Source organism: Ochotona curzoniae, unplaced genomic scaffold (assembly GCF_017591425.1).
Source record: "Ochotona curzoniae isolate NIBS_2020 unplaced genomic scaffold, NIBS_Ocur_1.0 contig_3368, whole genome shotgun sequence".
In the NCBI taxonomy this organism is placed as follows: Eukaryota; Metazoa; Chordata; class Mammalia; order Lagomorpha; family Ochotonidae; genus Ochotona; species Ochotona curzoniae.
The window spans coordinates 3,027,815-3,043,874 of NW_024465837.1; the positions used below are offsets into that span (position 1 = coordinate 3,027,815).

Consider the following 16,060-nt stretch of genomic DNA (forward strand, 5'->3'; position numbering starts at 1 on the left):
GAGCAGTGCTTTTCATGGAAGATTTCCTAAAATTACGTTTTTTAGAATGAAAACTTCATTAATGTATTGTTTTCTGCATCATAAATTCCTCTCTTAAACTGGTGCTATATTTTGTTGTGATTGTTTGTCAGCAGTTTCTGTAATATTTGATTTCTTTCTCTTTTTTTTTTTTTTTAGAACAACAGTGATCAAAAAACATTTGATTTTTGGAAGGATATAGTTGCTGGTATACAACACAATTTTAAAATGTCAGCCTTTAAGGGTGAGTAGCATGAAGACAAGCTTCTTAATGAATGTTTGTTGAACACTGTGTGTCTCTGTTGAATTATAAGTTGCCTATTGTGCTATGCTTTGCCATTAGAACTTAATTTGACCTTAAATTATTACTGTGAAGTTGATTCTACTTACATTTTAAGAGGTCATCTTAATACATGTCTGTTTTGTGGACATAATTGCCAGTTTTCCCAGCTGTGCTCCTGAACTCTGCTGCGTGCCTGCCTAGAGGGTCTTTCTGTGTTGCCCAGATTTGAAGCTGCAGCCTTGGGTTTGCTGACCTGTGACCGTTAGTGTAGTTAAGTCAGGTGGGCCTGTTGCATGCTGGTAGAGATTCCATTCTAATGAGGCAGGCCTTGAGCCTGGTCTTTTACCCTTCCATTGACACTCCCTTGTTTAGATTACTCCATTGTTTAGAGTCCTAAAGAATCATAAGCGGAGGTTTTTGTAGTGTGTTTCCCCAGAGACTTGAACCAGACTGGTTTAACACTAGCAGTGTGTGAATGCATGCTCAAAAACAGTATTTTTCACCTTGGAAAAATGTTATTTTGATTGACATTAAAAATAGCTTGCTTTCCTTTAAAAAGTGAATCAGTCCTTCAAAATAACTAAAAATATTTTGACTACAAACATACCAAGGCAATAAATAGAAACTGCAGAATATTTGCTGAAGTTGCACATTTTTATTACCTGCTTCTTTCCCTTCTCAAAGCAAAATCACTGCTTTGGGTGATATTTTCTTTTCTTTTTTTTTTTTTTTTTTTGTGCCTACTCTGCAGCCTTTGACCCTGGTCAGAAGTAGCATGTGGCTTTGTGGGTGCCTTTCCACAATCTCCGCTGAATGCTGGGGGTGTGGGAATGCCCATCCCTTATACAGAGTCATATCCCCGGCAGATGTGAAAACTACCCACCACTTTTCTTGTTTTACTCTTTAACTTTATGAAATGCAAAGCCCTAAAAACAAGGGTTGAGAATTGCAAAGTGTCTTTTTCAATGAACACAACATAAAAATCTGTTGATGTTATTTTATTGCATTGTAAATAAGGAATAGGTTAAATATTTTGTGCTTTAGTAAGTGAGGCACAAGTTAAAAGAGTTAAGCAGCAATACAAAAATACAGTACAGAGCATAAATAAATAATGTGTTTTCCAATTTCTAGTCAGGTTTTGAAACCTTTCCTGTTAATTGTAATTTCACTGGAGTAAGAGGCATAGGTACACACATTAATGTTGGATCAATGCACAAATCATATTACATAAAATTCAATTAGGAATTTTCAGTAATCAAATTAGTTACACTGTGTTAAATAAATAAGTCTAGGGCAGACACCTGTTTCCAGGTCATGCAGGGAATACAGAAAGCTTCCCTGCAACCACAGAAACATGTGAAAAGGTTCATGACAAAAGCACCTTAACATGTCAGATGAATTTTAGCACACTATTTGACTTTCTTAAGAGTTTCAAGAAGTATGTTCACATCTGTGTGTTTGACTGGATCGTAATGGAAGGGGCCACAGGAGCCTTGAAGTGATGCACCGTCAGAAATACCAGGGAATGCACAGTGTCTTGTAACTTCAAATATTCAAGTATTTGCATTCTATAAAGTTGTTTGATACCTCCTGAATGTCTCCCATAACTTCTTAGATTCTTAGAAAACAGGCTCATTTCAGAAGGAAATACTGAGCTTTTCAAATGAAATTGAATTTATTTTGGAGACCTCTTTGTGTGTGTAAGGGTTTCATTTTTGAACTTAGAGTTTTGGGGATGAAATAATCACAAATTGAAAGAGCTCATAGAAAATTGTGAAGGACTTTGGGTCCCTGACTGGAAAAATTAAAGAGGCTTTCCACATGTTGTTTATGCTGGCTGCTTCCTTTTTCAAGGGAAAATTTGTTGGTCTGAAAGCTCAGTGCTATACACTGGAAAATGAAAATGAGTCACATTGGGTTTTCAGTCTATTTCCATGTACATTTTGTGGGGTGGGATGGAGTGGGGTGAAACTGGGGAGTGCCTTTTCAAGCAGATTTAGGTTAGCTCAGTGGGAACCTACTCACATGGGAGCCATGAGGAATCCTGAGAAGGAGGAATGGACATACTCAGAAGAGTACAAGCCATTGGACTCAGCGTTGGGCAGCTGCAGCCATACCTGGTCATTTTCTGTGAGCTCCAAGATGGCACTCCCCGAAGCCTGATCCAGGTAGCCTTTGGCATACTCATCGTAGGTGTACATTACAGGGGTGCCATTCTTATATAGGCCCACCCAAACATGAGTCCCTTTCACATGCACATGGTAAGCAAAATAGTATGTTCCTGGTACCCTACAGGTAAAGATTCCAGTTCTTGGGTCATAATGCTGTTGCTTATTATACAAAATCTTATCAAATGGAATGGGAGCCCCTACTGCTGGGTAAGCTTTGGAGAGAATAACAGTAAAAGCAGACATAGGCATTCCTGTTACTCCCTGGTTGGCACTAACAAGAGGCATCCCAGAAAGACTGGGCCTTTGACCTGCCTTTGTGAAGTCATCGGGCATGACTACCTGGCCTGGTGGGCCAGGGGGCCCTGGTGGTCCAGGAAGGCCAGGCTCTCCAGCGTGGCCTTTGGGGCCAGGAGGCCCTGGCGGCCCAGTGGGTCCATTCAGGCCCTTTGTTGCTATGCCAGCTGGGCCAGGAGGACCTGGGTTTCCTGGATCTCCTTTGCGTCCAGGGATCCCTGGGATCCCTGGTGGTCCAATAGGGCCTCTGGTGCCTGGTATTCCAGGGGCACCTCTTGGACCAGCCTCACCATTGTGTCCAGGCATTCCTTTGGCTCCTGCTGGGCCCATAGGGCCTGGAAGACCAGGAGAGCCTCCAACTCCAGGGTCTCCTTTGGGACCTGGTAACCCTGGGTTACCTTTAGGACCATTGAGACCTGGTTCTCCTGGGTACCCTGGTTTACCATCTAACCCAGGGGGACCCCTAGCTCCTCTAGGACCAGGGTTGCCTGCAGGCCCAACTGGCCCTGTCTCACCTTTAGGACCCGGGAGACCATGGCTGCCTGGGATACCTTTTGGTCCTTGTGGTCCTGTATTTCCAGGGGGTCCCATCAGACCTGGCTCTCCAGGATGACCTGCTGGCCCTTGTTCCCCTTTAGCCCCTGGAGCTCCCGGAAGGCCAATAGGTCCCCTCTGCCCCTTCAAGCCTGGCAAGCCTGGTTTCCCAACACCTGGAGTCCCAGGAGGTCCAGCTATTCCTGGAGCACCAGGATGGCCTTTAGCTCCTGGAATCCCTGGCTCACCTGGAGCTCCAACAGCTCCTGGCTTCCCAATGCCTTCAGGTCCTCGTTCCCCAGGAGGCCCTTGAGGACCTGGTGGGCCACTCAGTCCCCTCTCTCCTGGAAAACCCCTATCACCTTTGATACCTGGCTGTCCCGGCAACCCGTTTTCACCTCTTTTACCGACTCCAGGAGTGCCAGGTGGTCCCATGGGACCCTGAGGGCCTGGAAGACCCCTTTCCCCTGGACGGCCAGGAGCACCATATCCTGTCTCCCCTTTCTGTCCGTTCACACCAGGGACTCCTGGTGCACCTTTTTCTCCAGGAAAGCCCCTGGGACCTGGCGCCCCTGTCAGTCCCTGTTGTCCAGGTTTTCCTGACACAGAAATTCCCGCAGGACCTGGGGTTCCAGGTGGCCCTGGTGGGCCCCGGGGTCCTGGCAAACCGGTTGGGCCAACATCTCCTTTCAGTCCTTGTGGTCCTCTCTCCCCTTGTTTTCCTGGGAGTCCTGGCAAACCTGGCTTTCCGGTGGCCGATAGTCCTGGTGGGCCTGGCAGCCCTGGCTCTCCTTGCAGACCAGGACTTCCGTGGCCTGGTTTTCCTGGTGGTCCAGAAGGACCTGGGTGTCCTCGAGGTCCAGCAGGACCTGGTGGTCCAGGGACTCCTTGCTCTCCTCTCACTGGTATACCTGAAAGATGCCCAGCACACCACCCAGAGAGAACAATTAGTAACATTGATGATTGTTGTTTCTCAAAGTCAGTTAAGGTAGGACACTGTGATGTCATTCATTCTATGTAATCACACCAGTGGATGAAAGAATGACTTGAGAATAAAAGCACTGACGTAAGTGTATCACATTTGTTGGGGAGAATTATCCACCAAGAAAGGTAAGGGGGAAATCCCAGAACCTATGGAGCTGTGTTATAAAATAATAACAAAAAAAAGTTTAAAATAAATAAGTAGATCTTTAAAAAAGAAGAGCAAGAAAGGTAAGGGGGAAGGAAAAGGCATTTGACAGAAAAGGAAATGACAAATGCAGAATGAATGAGGAAGTTTTTTTAGAAACTGTAGCAGATTTGCCTACAAAAGATGTCTTATAAAAGGTAAACACAAAGCGGAGTTAATTCTGCATTCCATCACCCCGTTCACGTGGTGTAGATTTGGGTAGATTTTTTTCCCCCTAACTTTCCCCAGTTGAGCTAAAATTGAAGCACAGAATGAAAGAATTAGATGGAATGCGGTCTGGTGCAATAGCCTAGTGGTTAAATCCTCTGCTTTGCATGCTTTGATCCCATGTGGGTGTGGTTTGTATCCCTGATGCTCTGTTTCCCATTCAGCTCCCTGCTTGTGGCCTGGGAAAGCAGGAGAGCATGATCCAAAACCTTGGGACTCTGCACCCACATGGGAAACCTGGAGGAAGTTTCTGACTCCTGGCTTTGGATCAGTTCAGCTCTGGCCGTTGAGATCACTTGGGGAGGAAATCTTCGTCTCTGTCCCTCTTCTCTTTCCAATAAAAATAAAATAAGTCTTTAAAATTGGATTAGATGGAATGGCTGACCTCCATGTGATAGTTGACAGATATTGTTTGCTTTCATAGTCATGACTTCATTTGACTTAACTGGTGCCCCTAAAATACTAAGCTTAAACTCAGAATTCACTCATTGACCACGAAATGCTGTGTGCCGTCGGACCACAGTGTGGGAAGCACAAACTCCATCTTTGTAGGGGCTGCACTCACAAGTGCAGTAAAAGAAGTCAGCACCTGCCGAGAGGTATCCAGGGACCGTGTGGGGTATCGCAGGTGTTTAAGGCATCAGGATATACCCTGATGCATTACCCTGTCTTTGTAGCAATCATCATTAGCCTCTACATATGATGTTGTTTATGTCTCATGACATTCTTGAAAGGCTAGCAAAGATGATCCTGTAACTATATATAATTTTTCACATCTTGCACAATTTCTAAGAAACCTCACAATTGCAGAATCATAACATTTCTAAGAAACATCACAATTTTCTGAAATATAGAATAAGTATAGAATATATACTATTTAGATCATTGTACTTTAGGAAATGGTTCATAATAATACAGATTTACTAGCTGTCCCAGTAACTGAATAGCTTTGGCAAAACTCTGAGAAGGACTTTTATTTCTGACTTTTGTAGATTAAAAGGACGAGTTTAAAATATACATTTACATTCTAATCCTTTAAAGATTTAAAAGCACCAAGTCAAAAACCAAAGAAAAATTATTAAATGTATTTAAATGAATTGTAAATTGTTTTTTAATAAATTATGAGTTTATCTTCCTTTATTGTTGACACACAGGTGAATTTTTTTAAAAAATCTTAACGTTAATTATCTGACAAGTAAGTTGTTGGCCAACAGAAGTACTAATATTCTTTTAGGTATAGATGTTCCTGAGAACTGAAAAAATTAGGGGTATATAAAATTCAGAGAAAATTGTTAAAATAGATATTCTGAACTAGGAGAATAATTGTTTTATATTTAAGGGTCTTTATATTTTGTGTTAATGAGTTACATTGAAGTTCCATGTTAATAGAATTTCTCCCATGAGTTTTTCAGAAAATGACATCAGGAGAAAGATTGACAGAAAACTAATATCTCATTTATTAACTTCAGTATGTCTAGTATATGGCAAATAGAATCAATCAATAAATATGGAGATTGCTTAATGGTGTAGAAATTAAGTAGCATGGTTTGTAAAATGTAGCCAATGTTAAGTTGAAATTTGCTTCAAGATGTAATTATAAAAATCATATTCATAGTAAAAGGAATTGTGTTAGCCTGATAGCAAATCTGTTTTACTTGATGTTAAACAGAAAAAACAAATCTTATTTAAAAATGACTGTATTGGGCACCAGTTGAGTCTAAAACTTCAGTGACACAAGGTGATCTTTGTCATTTGGAATGTTTTCCTAATGTGTCCTCGATCTTGCAGGGTGAGGAAGAATCTGACCTCTGTTAAATCCATGGGGGACAGTCCCTGTTTGTAATTTGCCAAGTGAAAAAAAATCCATTCAAAATTGCCTTTTTTAAAGTTTCCTAATTGCTTACAAATTAAAATAGTGGCTGGTTTGTGTCAGAATGTGCCGCCTAGGTCTTGCCGTCACCTGAGGGACCCTCTGCATTGTGGCCTGTGTTGAACAGATATGCCTGGGAATATCATAAGGACTCTGAATTCCTGTTCCCAACTTAAATTTACTTGTATAAACTGTGGACTCTGGAGTTCATTTTAGTGCATGATGCATACTTCCAGTCGATGGAGCCATTTATGTTATCAAAGAGAGCCTAAGAGTCATTTTGTAGTTAAATTATAGCTTCTAAATTTTTCTTGATTAGCAAGTTATTTTGCGCTACCTGAAGAAATAACCAGGGGACTGAGAACATGAAGGTGCAATGATAGAAACATTTTTAACTTGTGAGTGCTGTTTATTTTTTTTAATTCTAAACTGTTATAATCTTGATAAGACAGTAAGTCTGAATTTATGATTGGAGAGAGTAGTGAATCCATTGCTATTTGTTATTACATTTGTTGGCTTTAGACAGTTTTTCTTGTGTTCTATTGTTTCATTTCTAGCATTTATCTTTCTGTTATTTATATTTTGAGTCATTCAGGAATACCCATTGTGTACCTGTGCTTTTATTTTTAAATATTGGGCTTCCTTTCATGAAATGTTTTAAATATCATATTCTCAATAAGACTGTCATACGTTTCCTTGTAATGATTACTTTCAAAAATATATTGTTTAAAATTTATGGCAACTAGCCTCAGTTTTACTTACAGGATAAAATATGTAGCCAAAGGGAAACATATTATGGAAAGGAAAATTGAAACCTGCAATTATTGAGTTGGAGGTTTAGAGGCAGCTTGTATCAGATGCTGTTAAATGGAATTCATGAATATGAAGACTAATAATTGTCCTTGCTGAAAAGCTCTCAGTAGTTTACATGTGTTATCTCATTACTCTTCCCGGAAAACCAGGAAACTGGACAGATGAGGAACACATTAAGAAGACCATTCAAGCTCGTCTAGGGCTAGACAGATGGAGGGGCAGCAGCAGAAGTAGTACTGGAAGCAATAGACAGAGTGGCATCAGCAATAACAGCAACACTTAAAATAGATAACTCATGGAACTTACACAACAACCTTTTAAGTTAGCTGCTCCTTGTTTTACCAATGGTACAAACAGGCTAAATAACTTACCCAGGGTCACAGCTAGCACTGAAGTCTGCACTTAAACACTACAGTGTGCAGAAATGTATACATAATGACGGGAGTTACAATTTCATTTGATTGTTCAATTTAATTAGTGCAGAGTGGAACATCAGGTTTTGTTTGATATTTCAGTTTTGTGTTTGTGGACTAATTGAATGAATTTTTGAACTAAATGTTTAAATGTTAGATATATTAAAACATTACTCTCTTTGTATGACTAGAGATTGTTTAAATTAAAAATATTTAACTTACTTTCCATTGGGTTAATGTTTCTGGGTTATATGTAGTTATTTGTGCAAATCTAATAATTAAGGTTAAAAAAAATCTCCACAGCTAAATGTTCTTCATATTCTTTATATTCTTTACTTCATATATAATGAAATATTATTAATGTTTTGAATAGACCTACTCTTGTACAAATGATTAGTTGTAATAATTTGGGCTGAGGCAAGATTTAAAAGTAATTTCACACCAGAGTTAAAACTAGTTAATAGAGTGTATTATGCCATTCAGCTTACCTTTGCTCTTGATGGCATAGGGAATGAAGAACTGTGTCTTGGTGTTGGGTTGGGGGCCTTTTATGCCTGTAGGGGTTTGGTATCGCTCGGCATAGAACACTCCATGAACCAAGTTCAGAGACGTTAGCAGCAAAAGGGCTACTTGTGGTAGCATTTTCTCAGAAGGATGCTGAAAAAATAGAAAAGAATAATTTCACAGAAATGTGTTATTAACATTTATTTTGCTAGTGATGCTCAGATGTATTCTTTATATAATTACCTCTTGTAGTACTTAGCCATATTAGATGTATTTTGAATATATTTGATAAGTTAATGAAAGAATTTTTTAGTTGTATGAATATATGTTTTGGTTGCCTGGGGAATCCATATACAAGTAATTAAGTAAAAGGTTATTTAAAAAAAAGAAACTATTTTTAGATAAGATGAAATAACTCAACCCTTGACATAGCCTGGCATGTCTAATAGTTTCAAAATACACTGAAATGCAGATTAGAGTAGGTTTATGCCATATGATTTTATTAGGACTCTCTAAAAGGGGTTCATAGAAACAAAACTTTTTGAGTGCATTTTGGTATAAATTTCTGAACTTAAATCATAAGAAAAAGCACCAAATAGTTAACTCTTTGAGGCTTGTTTCCAAACAAACTAAAATGGAAGCCCATCAGTAAGCCTTGGCCCATAGACTTACCTGGATCCTGGGAGACGGTGTCTTCGGAGCTTCCTGGTCCTCCTCTGCCTAGGAGAGCAGTGCAACTGGTACCCTCTGCAGAACTGCCCTGTGGTATTTATACTGTTTTCCCTTACTGCACGAGGTTACTCTGAGTTTAAGCTCCTCCCCTCGAAGGTGGTAAGCACTAATTATGGTGGAAAGTTCTACTGGGCAAGCATACAGGATCAGGTTGGGCCTTTTCCTTGTTTTCATATTGAAAAGTAAACTCTTTGTCTTAACCATGTATTAATAACTTTAGCCTTGCACCATCGTTTTGTGATTTTATTTTAGAAATTATTACTCTAGTGGTGGTTCACAATGGAACAATAATACCTACTTTTTATTTTTGAAAAGCACATTCTTGGGTTATTTGGTTGAAAATAATTGGTAGTATATAAAAATGGAATAAAAATTCTTTTTGGAGAGAGTTGTTAACTTAAACTGTCATCTCAGTTCTTTGGAGTTGCTCATAATCCACCAATGTGTCTGGTCCTGTTCCTGAATTTTTATAAAAAATGCTTGCTCTAATTCTTAACTTTTTTTTTTCTTAAGAGAAAGTAAGTAGCAAAAATGTAGGTATGTGTTTTGCATTTTAAGATTTTAGAATGAACCCTCAGAAGTTAATTAAATACATTTAAAATTATAACATATTGAATATCACATTTTTCCATGTAAGTATGTCAGAATTTTCAGAGGTTAGAGATCTGTGGATTGGATAGTATAATAAGTACTGTTAATCTGAAGGATTTAGATTTTTTATTCACAATATGGTACTGTAAATGACATTGGCTTTTCTTAAATTTGGATTTTTCTTTAGAGTTTCAGTAAAGTTTGCACAAATCCTTAACTGCTAAACTAAGTGTCTATTTCTATAACGTTGCTTGGTTAAGATTTGAAAAGAAGTTTGCAAGTCTATGGGTTTAACTTTTAAAGATATGAATGAATGACTTACCTACAAATTCCTCCAGGGATTTTGACTCATCCCAGATGGGGCATTGTCCCCAAAGGTGGTAGGAAGTTAATGTTATTGTCAATTTCAGTAGTCAATGCCTGATTTTTAACAATGTTAGGAGATGCTTAAAAATGAGTTTTAGATCCTAAAAATTAATGAAAAAGGAAATTGATTGTGCAAATCTTATTCTTAACTTTTATCATTTAGGATCTAAATCAAACCAATTATACTAGTGACACTATGGTGTGTGTGCGCACTAGGATTTTTTTTTTAAAGATTCATTTATTTTTATTGGAAAATCAGATAAACAGTGAAGAATTGAGAAAGATTCTCTGTCCACTGGTTCACTCCCTAGCAGCCATAATGGTTGGAGTTGAGTTGATCCAAAGCCTCCTCTGGGTCTCCCATGTGGGTGCAGGGATTCAAGGCTTTGGACAAGTCTCTACAGCTTTCCCAGGCCACAAGCAGGGAGCTGGAAGGGAAGTGGAGCTGCCGGGATTAGAACTGGTGCCCACATAGGATCCTGGAGTGTGCAAGGCAAGGACTTTAGCCACTGGGCTACCACACCAGATCCCTCTCTAAGATTTAAGTAATGTAGAATTGACCACTAATAGGAATACCATTTAGCCAGTAGATGAAATAAAAGTCTGTCTGTTTTTTCTACCCTCATCCAACTTTCTTTGTAGGTTAGACAAAACCTTGTATAGTACCTTGTAGAAATGTAGATAACTCATCTGAGTGTTTCTTTTGCTCCCTTCATTTTACAATTTTTTTATTATAAAAAATAAAAATATTTGAAAGCACAACAGAGAAAGAGGAAGAAACAAAGAAAGAAATCTTCCATCTGCTTGGACTCCCATATACCTCACTATGTAGGACACAAAGATTACTTACCACTCACTAAGGTATTGAAGATTTCTCTGCACACCCCTCCTAAAACTGTTCTGTGCCTCAGCTGCTAACATATGGCTTCTTTAAGGTATAAGCCTGTTTATACTATCCTAAAATTCACATAGTTCAGGAGAAATCATGCTTGAATACTATAAGCTACTACATATAAAAATGAAAATAGACACAAGACAGCTGAACAATGCCCTATAACTATTTCAAGGTATACAGCAGCCTGTTGTGTCTAAACTAAAATAGTGATGTCAATGTAGTAGTTACAAGATGTGGTTAAGAACCTGCATTTTTTAACATATTGGTCACTCAATACCATGTCAATTAACTTCATGATGTTGTAAATTGTTGTTTAAGTTGTATAGTGGCTTTTCATTGGAGGGGATGATAGTCTGCCAACTCTACTTTCAGAGCAGGTATGGTTTGCCAATGAAACTGTTGAATTTATCTAAACAATAAGATGCTGGACTCTGCCTGGTCCATGTCCGCAATGAAGGAACCATGAAGGTTATGAACTGTACTACTCTAAAAATATGGAGGAATTCAATATGGGGGGAGGGTTTGGGGAAGGATTGGGGTAATCCCAGAGCCTATTAAATTGTGTCATAAAATGAAAAAAAAAATCTTCCATCCACTGGTTCACTCCCTGCGTGGCTGCATGAGCCATGTCTGGGTCAGGCCACACCTGAAGCCAGGTGCTCTATTTAGTCTCCCACATAGATGGCAGGGACACAAGTGCTTAGATCCTTATGTATCCATACAGGTAGTTGGATGATTTCTTTTGGAGATATGTCAACATGTATGGGTGTTTCTCACTCTGTAGTTCCCTTTAGCTTCAGGGACACTAGCAGGAAGCTGGATTATAAGTGGAGTACCTGGGCCCACTGTAAAGGCTTAGTAGCTAAAATCCTTACCTTGCATATGCTAGGGTCCCATATGGGTGCCAGTTCACGTCCTGGCTGATCGACTTCCCATCCAGCTCCCTGCTGTAGCCTGGGAAAGCAGTGGAACAAGGCTAAAAACCTTGGGACCCTGCACCCATGTGGGAGACCTAGAGGAAGTTCCTGGCTCCTGGCTTTAGATCTGCTCAGCTCTAGCCTTTGCGGCCACTTGGGGAGTGAATCAGCAGACAGAAGAGCTTTCTCTCTGTCTTTCCTTCTCTGTAAATTTTACTTTCCAATAAGAATTGTTTTTATATAAGGTTCTTTTATTCGTTTTTTTACATTTATATATAATTTTTATTTTATTTCTTTATGATAGTTTCATGGTCTCTGAGATTTCCCTTACACCCTGCCCAAATTCCCTTCCCCCACCACCACTGATTTTTCCCTATATTATTACAGTAATGTAGTCCTTCATCAATTTTTAAGAAGAAAACAAAGTGGAATAGCTAGAGCTTGGATGTGACCTCAACTCTTACTTTTAAGCCTTCCACTGATTGCTACATTTAAAAAAACACTATATTGACATATATCTCTATAATACTCATATGTGTACATAATATGGCTTTTATATTAGTTCAGACTAGCAAGAAAATTATAAAATTTACATTTTGATTGTTAGTTTGTAATTTTGAAATTATAAATGGCCATTATAGTTATAATTTGTGAGCTGTTACATTTACATAAGAGAATAGAAGTTAAATGAGAGAAAACAGCAGCCTTTCATGAAAAGTAGAAGAAAGGGCCTGGTGCAATATCTTAGTGGCCAAATCCTCACTTTGCATGAGCCAGGATCCCATTTGGGTGCCAGTTTATGTCCTGGCTATTGCACTTCCCATCCAGCTCCCTGTTTGTGGCCTGAGAAAGCAGTAGAGACCTTGGGATCCTGCCCCACATGGGAAACCTGCCAAAAGCTCCTGCCTCCTGGCATCTATTGGCTCTGATGATTGCAGCTATGTTTTGAAGAGTGAACCAGCAGATGGAAGATATTTCTCTGTTTCTCCTCTGTAAATCTGCCTTTTCCAATAAAAATAAATCAGACTCAAAAAAAAAAAAAAGCAGGAGAGATCCTAATAATTGCTAGCCTGAAGAATGTCTTGAAAGGAATTACTAGAAATATACATTTAGTATCTGTGTACATGTTACATAAATATACACATGTGTCCTATTTACAGTTGAACCTGGGACCTGTTAGGTATCATCCATACCAACATTTAGATGATTGATTCTCAGCATTTTATACTGAACACTATGTATCTGAGTCAGTACCAACTATCTTCATAGCGTTCCGCCTTGATTTCTCTTTTCATGTATTATAATCAGTACAATAAAAGGTTTCATTTAAGCTCATCCCAACTTAAAAATTAGATTATGCTTGTGTATTTAAGTATTCTTCTATTTCCCTGGGTCAGAGGGGTGGACTTCACTCCCTTGATTCCTTAATACAGAACACACATGAAAAAAACGACACAGGTATTTGGATGTCTTTTGAGAGGGGCGGATATATCAACATGTGTGGGTATCTGTCATTTTGTATTTCCCTTTAGCTTCAGAAAATAATGTAGTCGTGAGTTTTATGATTTATTGGGTAAGGTGTGGACATGTGACCGTTTTTGCAAATAGGTTACTTACTTCATCACAAGGAATCTGACTATTGTTTGTTTTGTTAGTCACATAAGAAGCACTGTCTTGTCCAAGCCAGATTGTAGAATCAGAGTATTTGCTAGCCACACCCTACCCAGTTGTGAGTTTAGAACTATTTTTATTCTGTGTTTACTTGTAGTGTTTGAAGTGACTCGCTTGTGGGTTTAGGAAGGAAACCCATTCCACTTAGCCATGCTCTTCAAACTGAATGGTAACTTGAGTTATTTTTTAAATGGCAAATATGAATGGTATTGTTTGCACATCTAACAGTTAACTGCTGGTTCACTGGCTGCTCATTCACAAATGGCTTAGGGTGTGTGTCCGTGCGTGCATGCATGTGTGTGTGTGTGTGTGTGTGTGTGTGTGTGTAAACCCATTGATTTACTTCTTCTATTTTGTTCTTATTCTGGCTCACATTCTTTCTATATCCTGGGTCAATGAGAGCCTTTCCAGATTGGCTCCAAAGTCTTCATGATACGATTCTACAAGTCTTATGCTCTCTTTCCTTCCAGTATTCGCGTGTTTTATGGCCCTTTGTAGGACTCATTTCCTAAGTCTTGGTTCTTTTTTTGTTTTGGATTGTGATAAATACTGGTAGAAGTGAAACTACAATCTGGATTATGAATTTTAATGTTCTAGAGAAGTCCCTTGCTGCTGAATTGATTATTATTTCTGGGCTTTTTCAACAGGAGGAGCTAAGTACTTCCTTTATTTAATAGTTATTTAAAATAAAAGACATCATTACTTTGTAATGATGCAGTTGTCATTTAGGACTAAAGTGTTCACTTATTAGCTTCAGGCTTATATCTGCAGCTCCTTACTTTATTGCAGAAAATCACAAAACTCATGACTACATTCACTTTATTTCATAATACAGTTTTAAGGATGAGAACATCAACAGTCACACCACAATATTAGAAACTTATATTTTTACTATTTTTTTCTTTTTTTAAGATTTATTTTATTTATTGCAAAGTCAGATATACAGAGAGAAGAGACAGAGAGGAAGATCTTCCATCCAATGATTCACTCCCCAAGTGAGCACAATGGCCAATGCTATGCCGATCCGGAGTCAGGATCCAGGAACTTCTTCCAGGTATCCCACGCAGGTGCAGGGTCCCAAGGCTTTGGGCCGTCCTCGACTGCTTTCTCAGACCACAAGCAGGGAGCTGGAAGAGAAGTGGAGCTGCCAGGATTAGAACCGGCGCCCATAAGGGATCCCGGCGCGTTCAAAGTGAGGACTTTAGCCACTAGGCCACACCGCCGGGCCCACTATTTTGTTTTTTTTACAAGAGCTGTGTCGTCAAATTACCATGCTTTTAAAGTCATTTAAAATGAATCATTTCATTGTCATAATTGTTACCCATTCAATTCACTGTTAAAGTTTTTCCTTTTGTTTTCCCTTAGTGTTTAAAAGTTCTCTTTTAAAATTTAATTTTTTTGTTTTACATTTTCTCAAAATATTTGCATTTCCTCTGATAGTATGATAAGATTTTAATATTCAGTTTAGGATTAGGCAAGGTCTATTCAATGGTTTATTACATGATGCAAATACAACAAACATCATCAATTTCAGGCTATTACGATAAAGCAACTGACTCACAAAATACTTCAATATTTACCAAAAGCCAGTACAAGCCATTCCAGCACATATTATGTATTTCCCAAGTCACAGAAACAAAATAAGGAATATTAGAGAAGTAGTAGCTTCTTTACTGACCTGTGTACCATGTTTTACCTTCATTCTATATGAACTCTTATTCTTTCTATATATAAATATGAGCACAGAGACATATCCATACACAAACACATGAATTTTTTCATATCCTCTCCTAATTTCTTAAACCAAAGGCAAGATAATGAAAGTGCTGTATTTTTCCTTTTTATGCAATAATTTATCTTAAAGCTAATTTCATAACATAAAAGTGGTCTTCATTCATTTTCACAGCCTTATAGTATTTAGTTCTGCAGCTATACCATGGATTTTCAGCTGTTATTCAATTTATGGTCATTTATTTCCTGTCTTTTGCTAATACAAATCCGTTTCCAATAAAAAAATTTCTGTATATTTATTTCTGAATTAATATCTTGGGGAGAAATTCTTAGTGTTGGAATTTGGGTCAAAAGCTAACTAGGTAAGCTATTTTGTAAGATACTATTAAATTTCCCTCCACAGGTATTGTGTAACTTTGCATTCCTCTGGCAGTTGGTGAGAGTGCCTATTTCTCTACAGCCTCATATACAGGAAATACTGTTTTGATGTTTTTACAAATAATAGAGATGAAAACTGCAGTCTTAGGGTGTGATTGGGGATCCTTCTGTAGAGTTAATTCTGTATTGTAGCCACTTTCCTCAAGTGTTCCATAGCTTAGGAACATAAACCTTTTTTCTGCAATGTAAGTTGCAGATTTTACCTAGTCTGTCACTTGTCTTTTAATTTACTTGTGAAGTGTGTGTGTGTGTGTGTGTTTATATGCAGAATTTTTTTCAGATACATACATTATCTATTCAGAATATTATTCTTGTTTCTTAGACCCAGAGCTGAACAATGCCTTAAAAATCATCTGGATCATTTTATTTGTCAGATGAGGAAACTGGTTGCTGTTAGGTGTGTTACCTTCCTTGATGTTGAAG

The 16,060-nt window shown here is 38.5% G+C and overlaps 2 protein-coding genes across 2 annotated transcripts in view; one reads left to right on the forward strand and one right to left on the reverse strand.

The window, feature by feature from the left end:
* The window catches only part of NT5DC1 (5'-nucleotidase domain containing 1), a 117,303-nt gene that overhangs the window by 26,010 nt on the left and 75,233 nt on the right, over positions 1 to 16,060 (forward strand). Inside the window, exon 6 of the mRNA XM_040979972.1 lies at positions 178 to 262. Within this exon, the coding sequence (XP_040835906.1) occupies positions 178 to 262 (85 nt within the window). The remainder of the gene's footprint in view (positions 1 to 177; positions 263 to 16,060) is intronic.
* Positions 2,323 to 8,434, reverse strand: COL10A1 (collagen type X alpha 1 chain). Its single transcript, XM_040979970.1, has 2 exons — positions 8,281 to 8,434; positions 2,323 to 4,211 (listed from the first exon to the last, which is right to left on the reverse strand). Exons 1-2 carry the CDS (start codon positions 8,432 to 8,434, stop codon positions 2,323 to 2,325), a joined length of 2,043 nt encoding a protein of 680 aa, XP_040835904.1.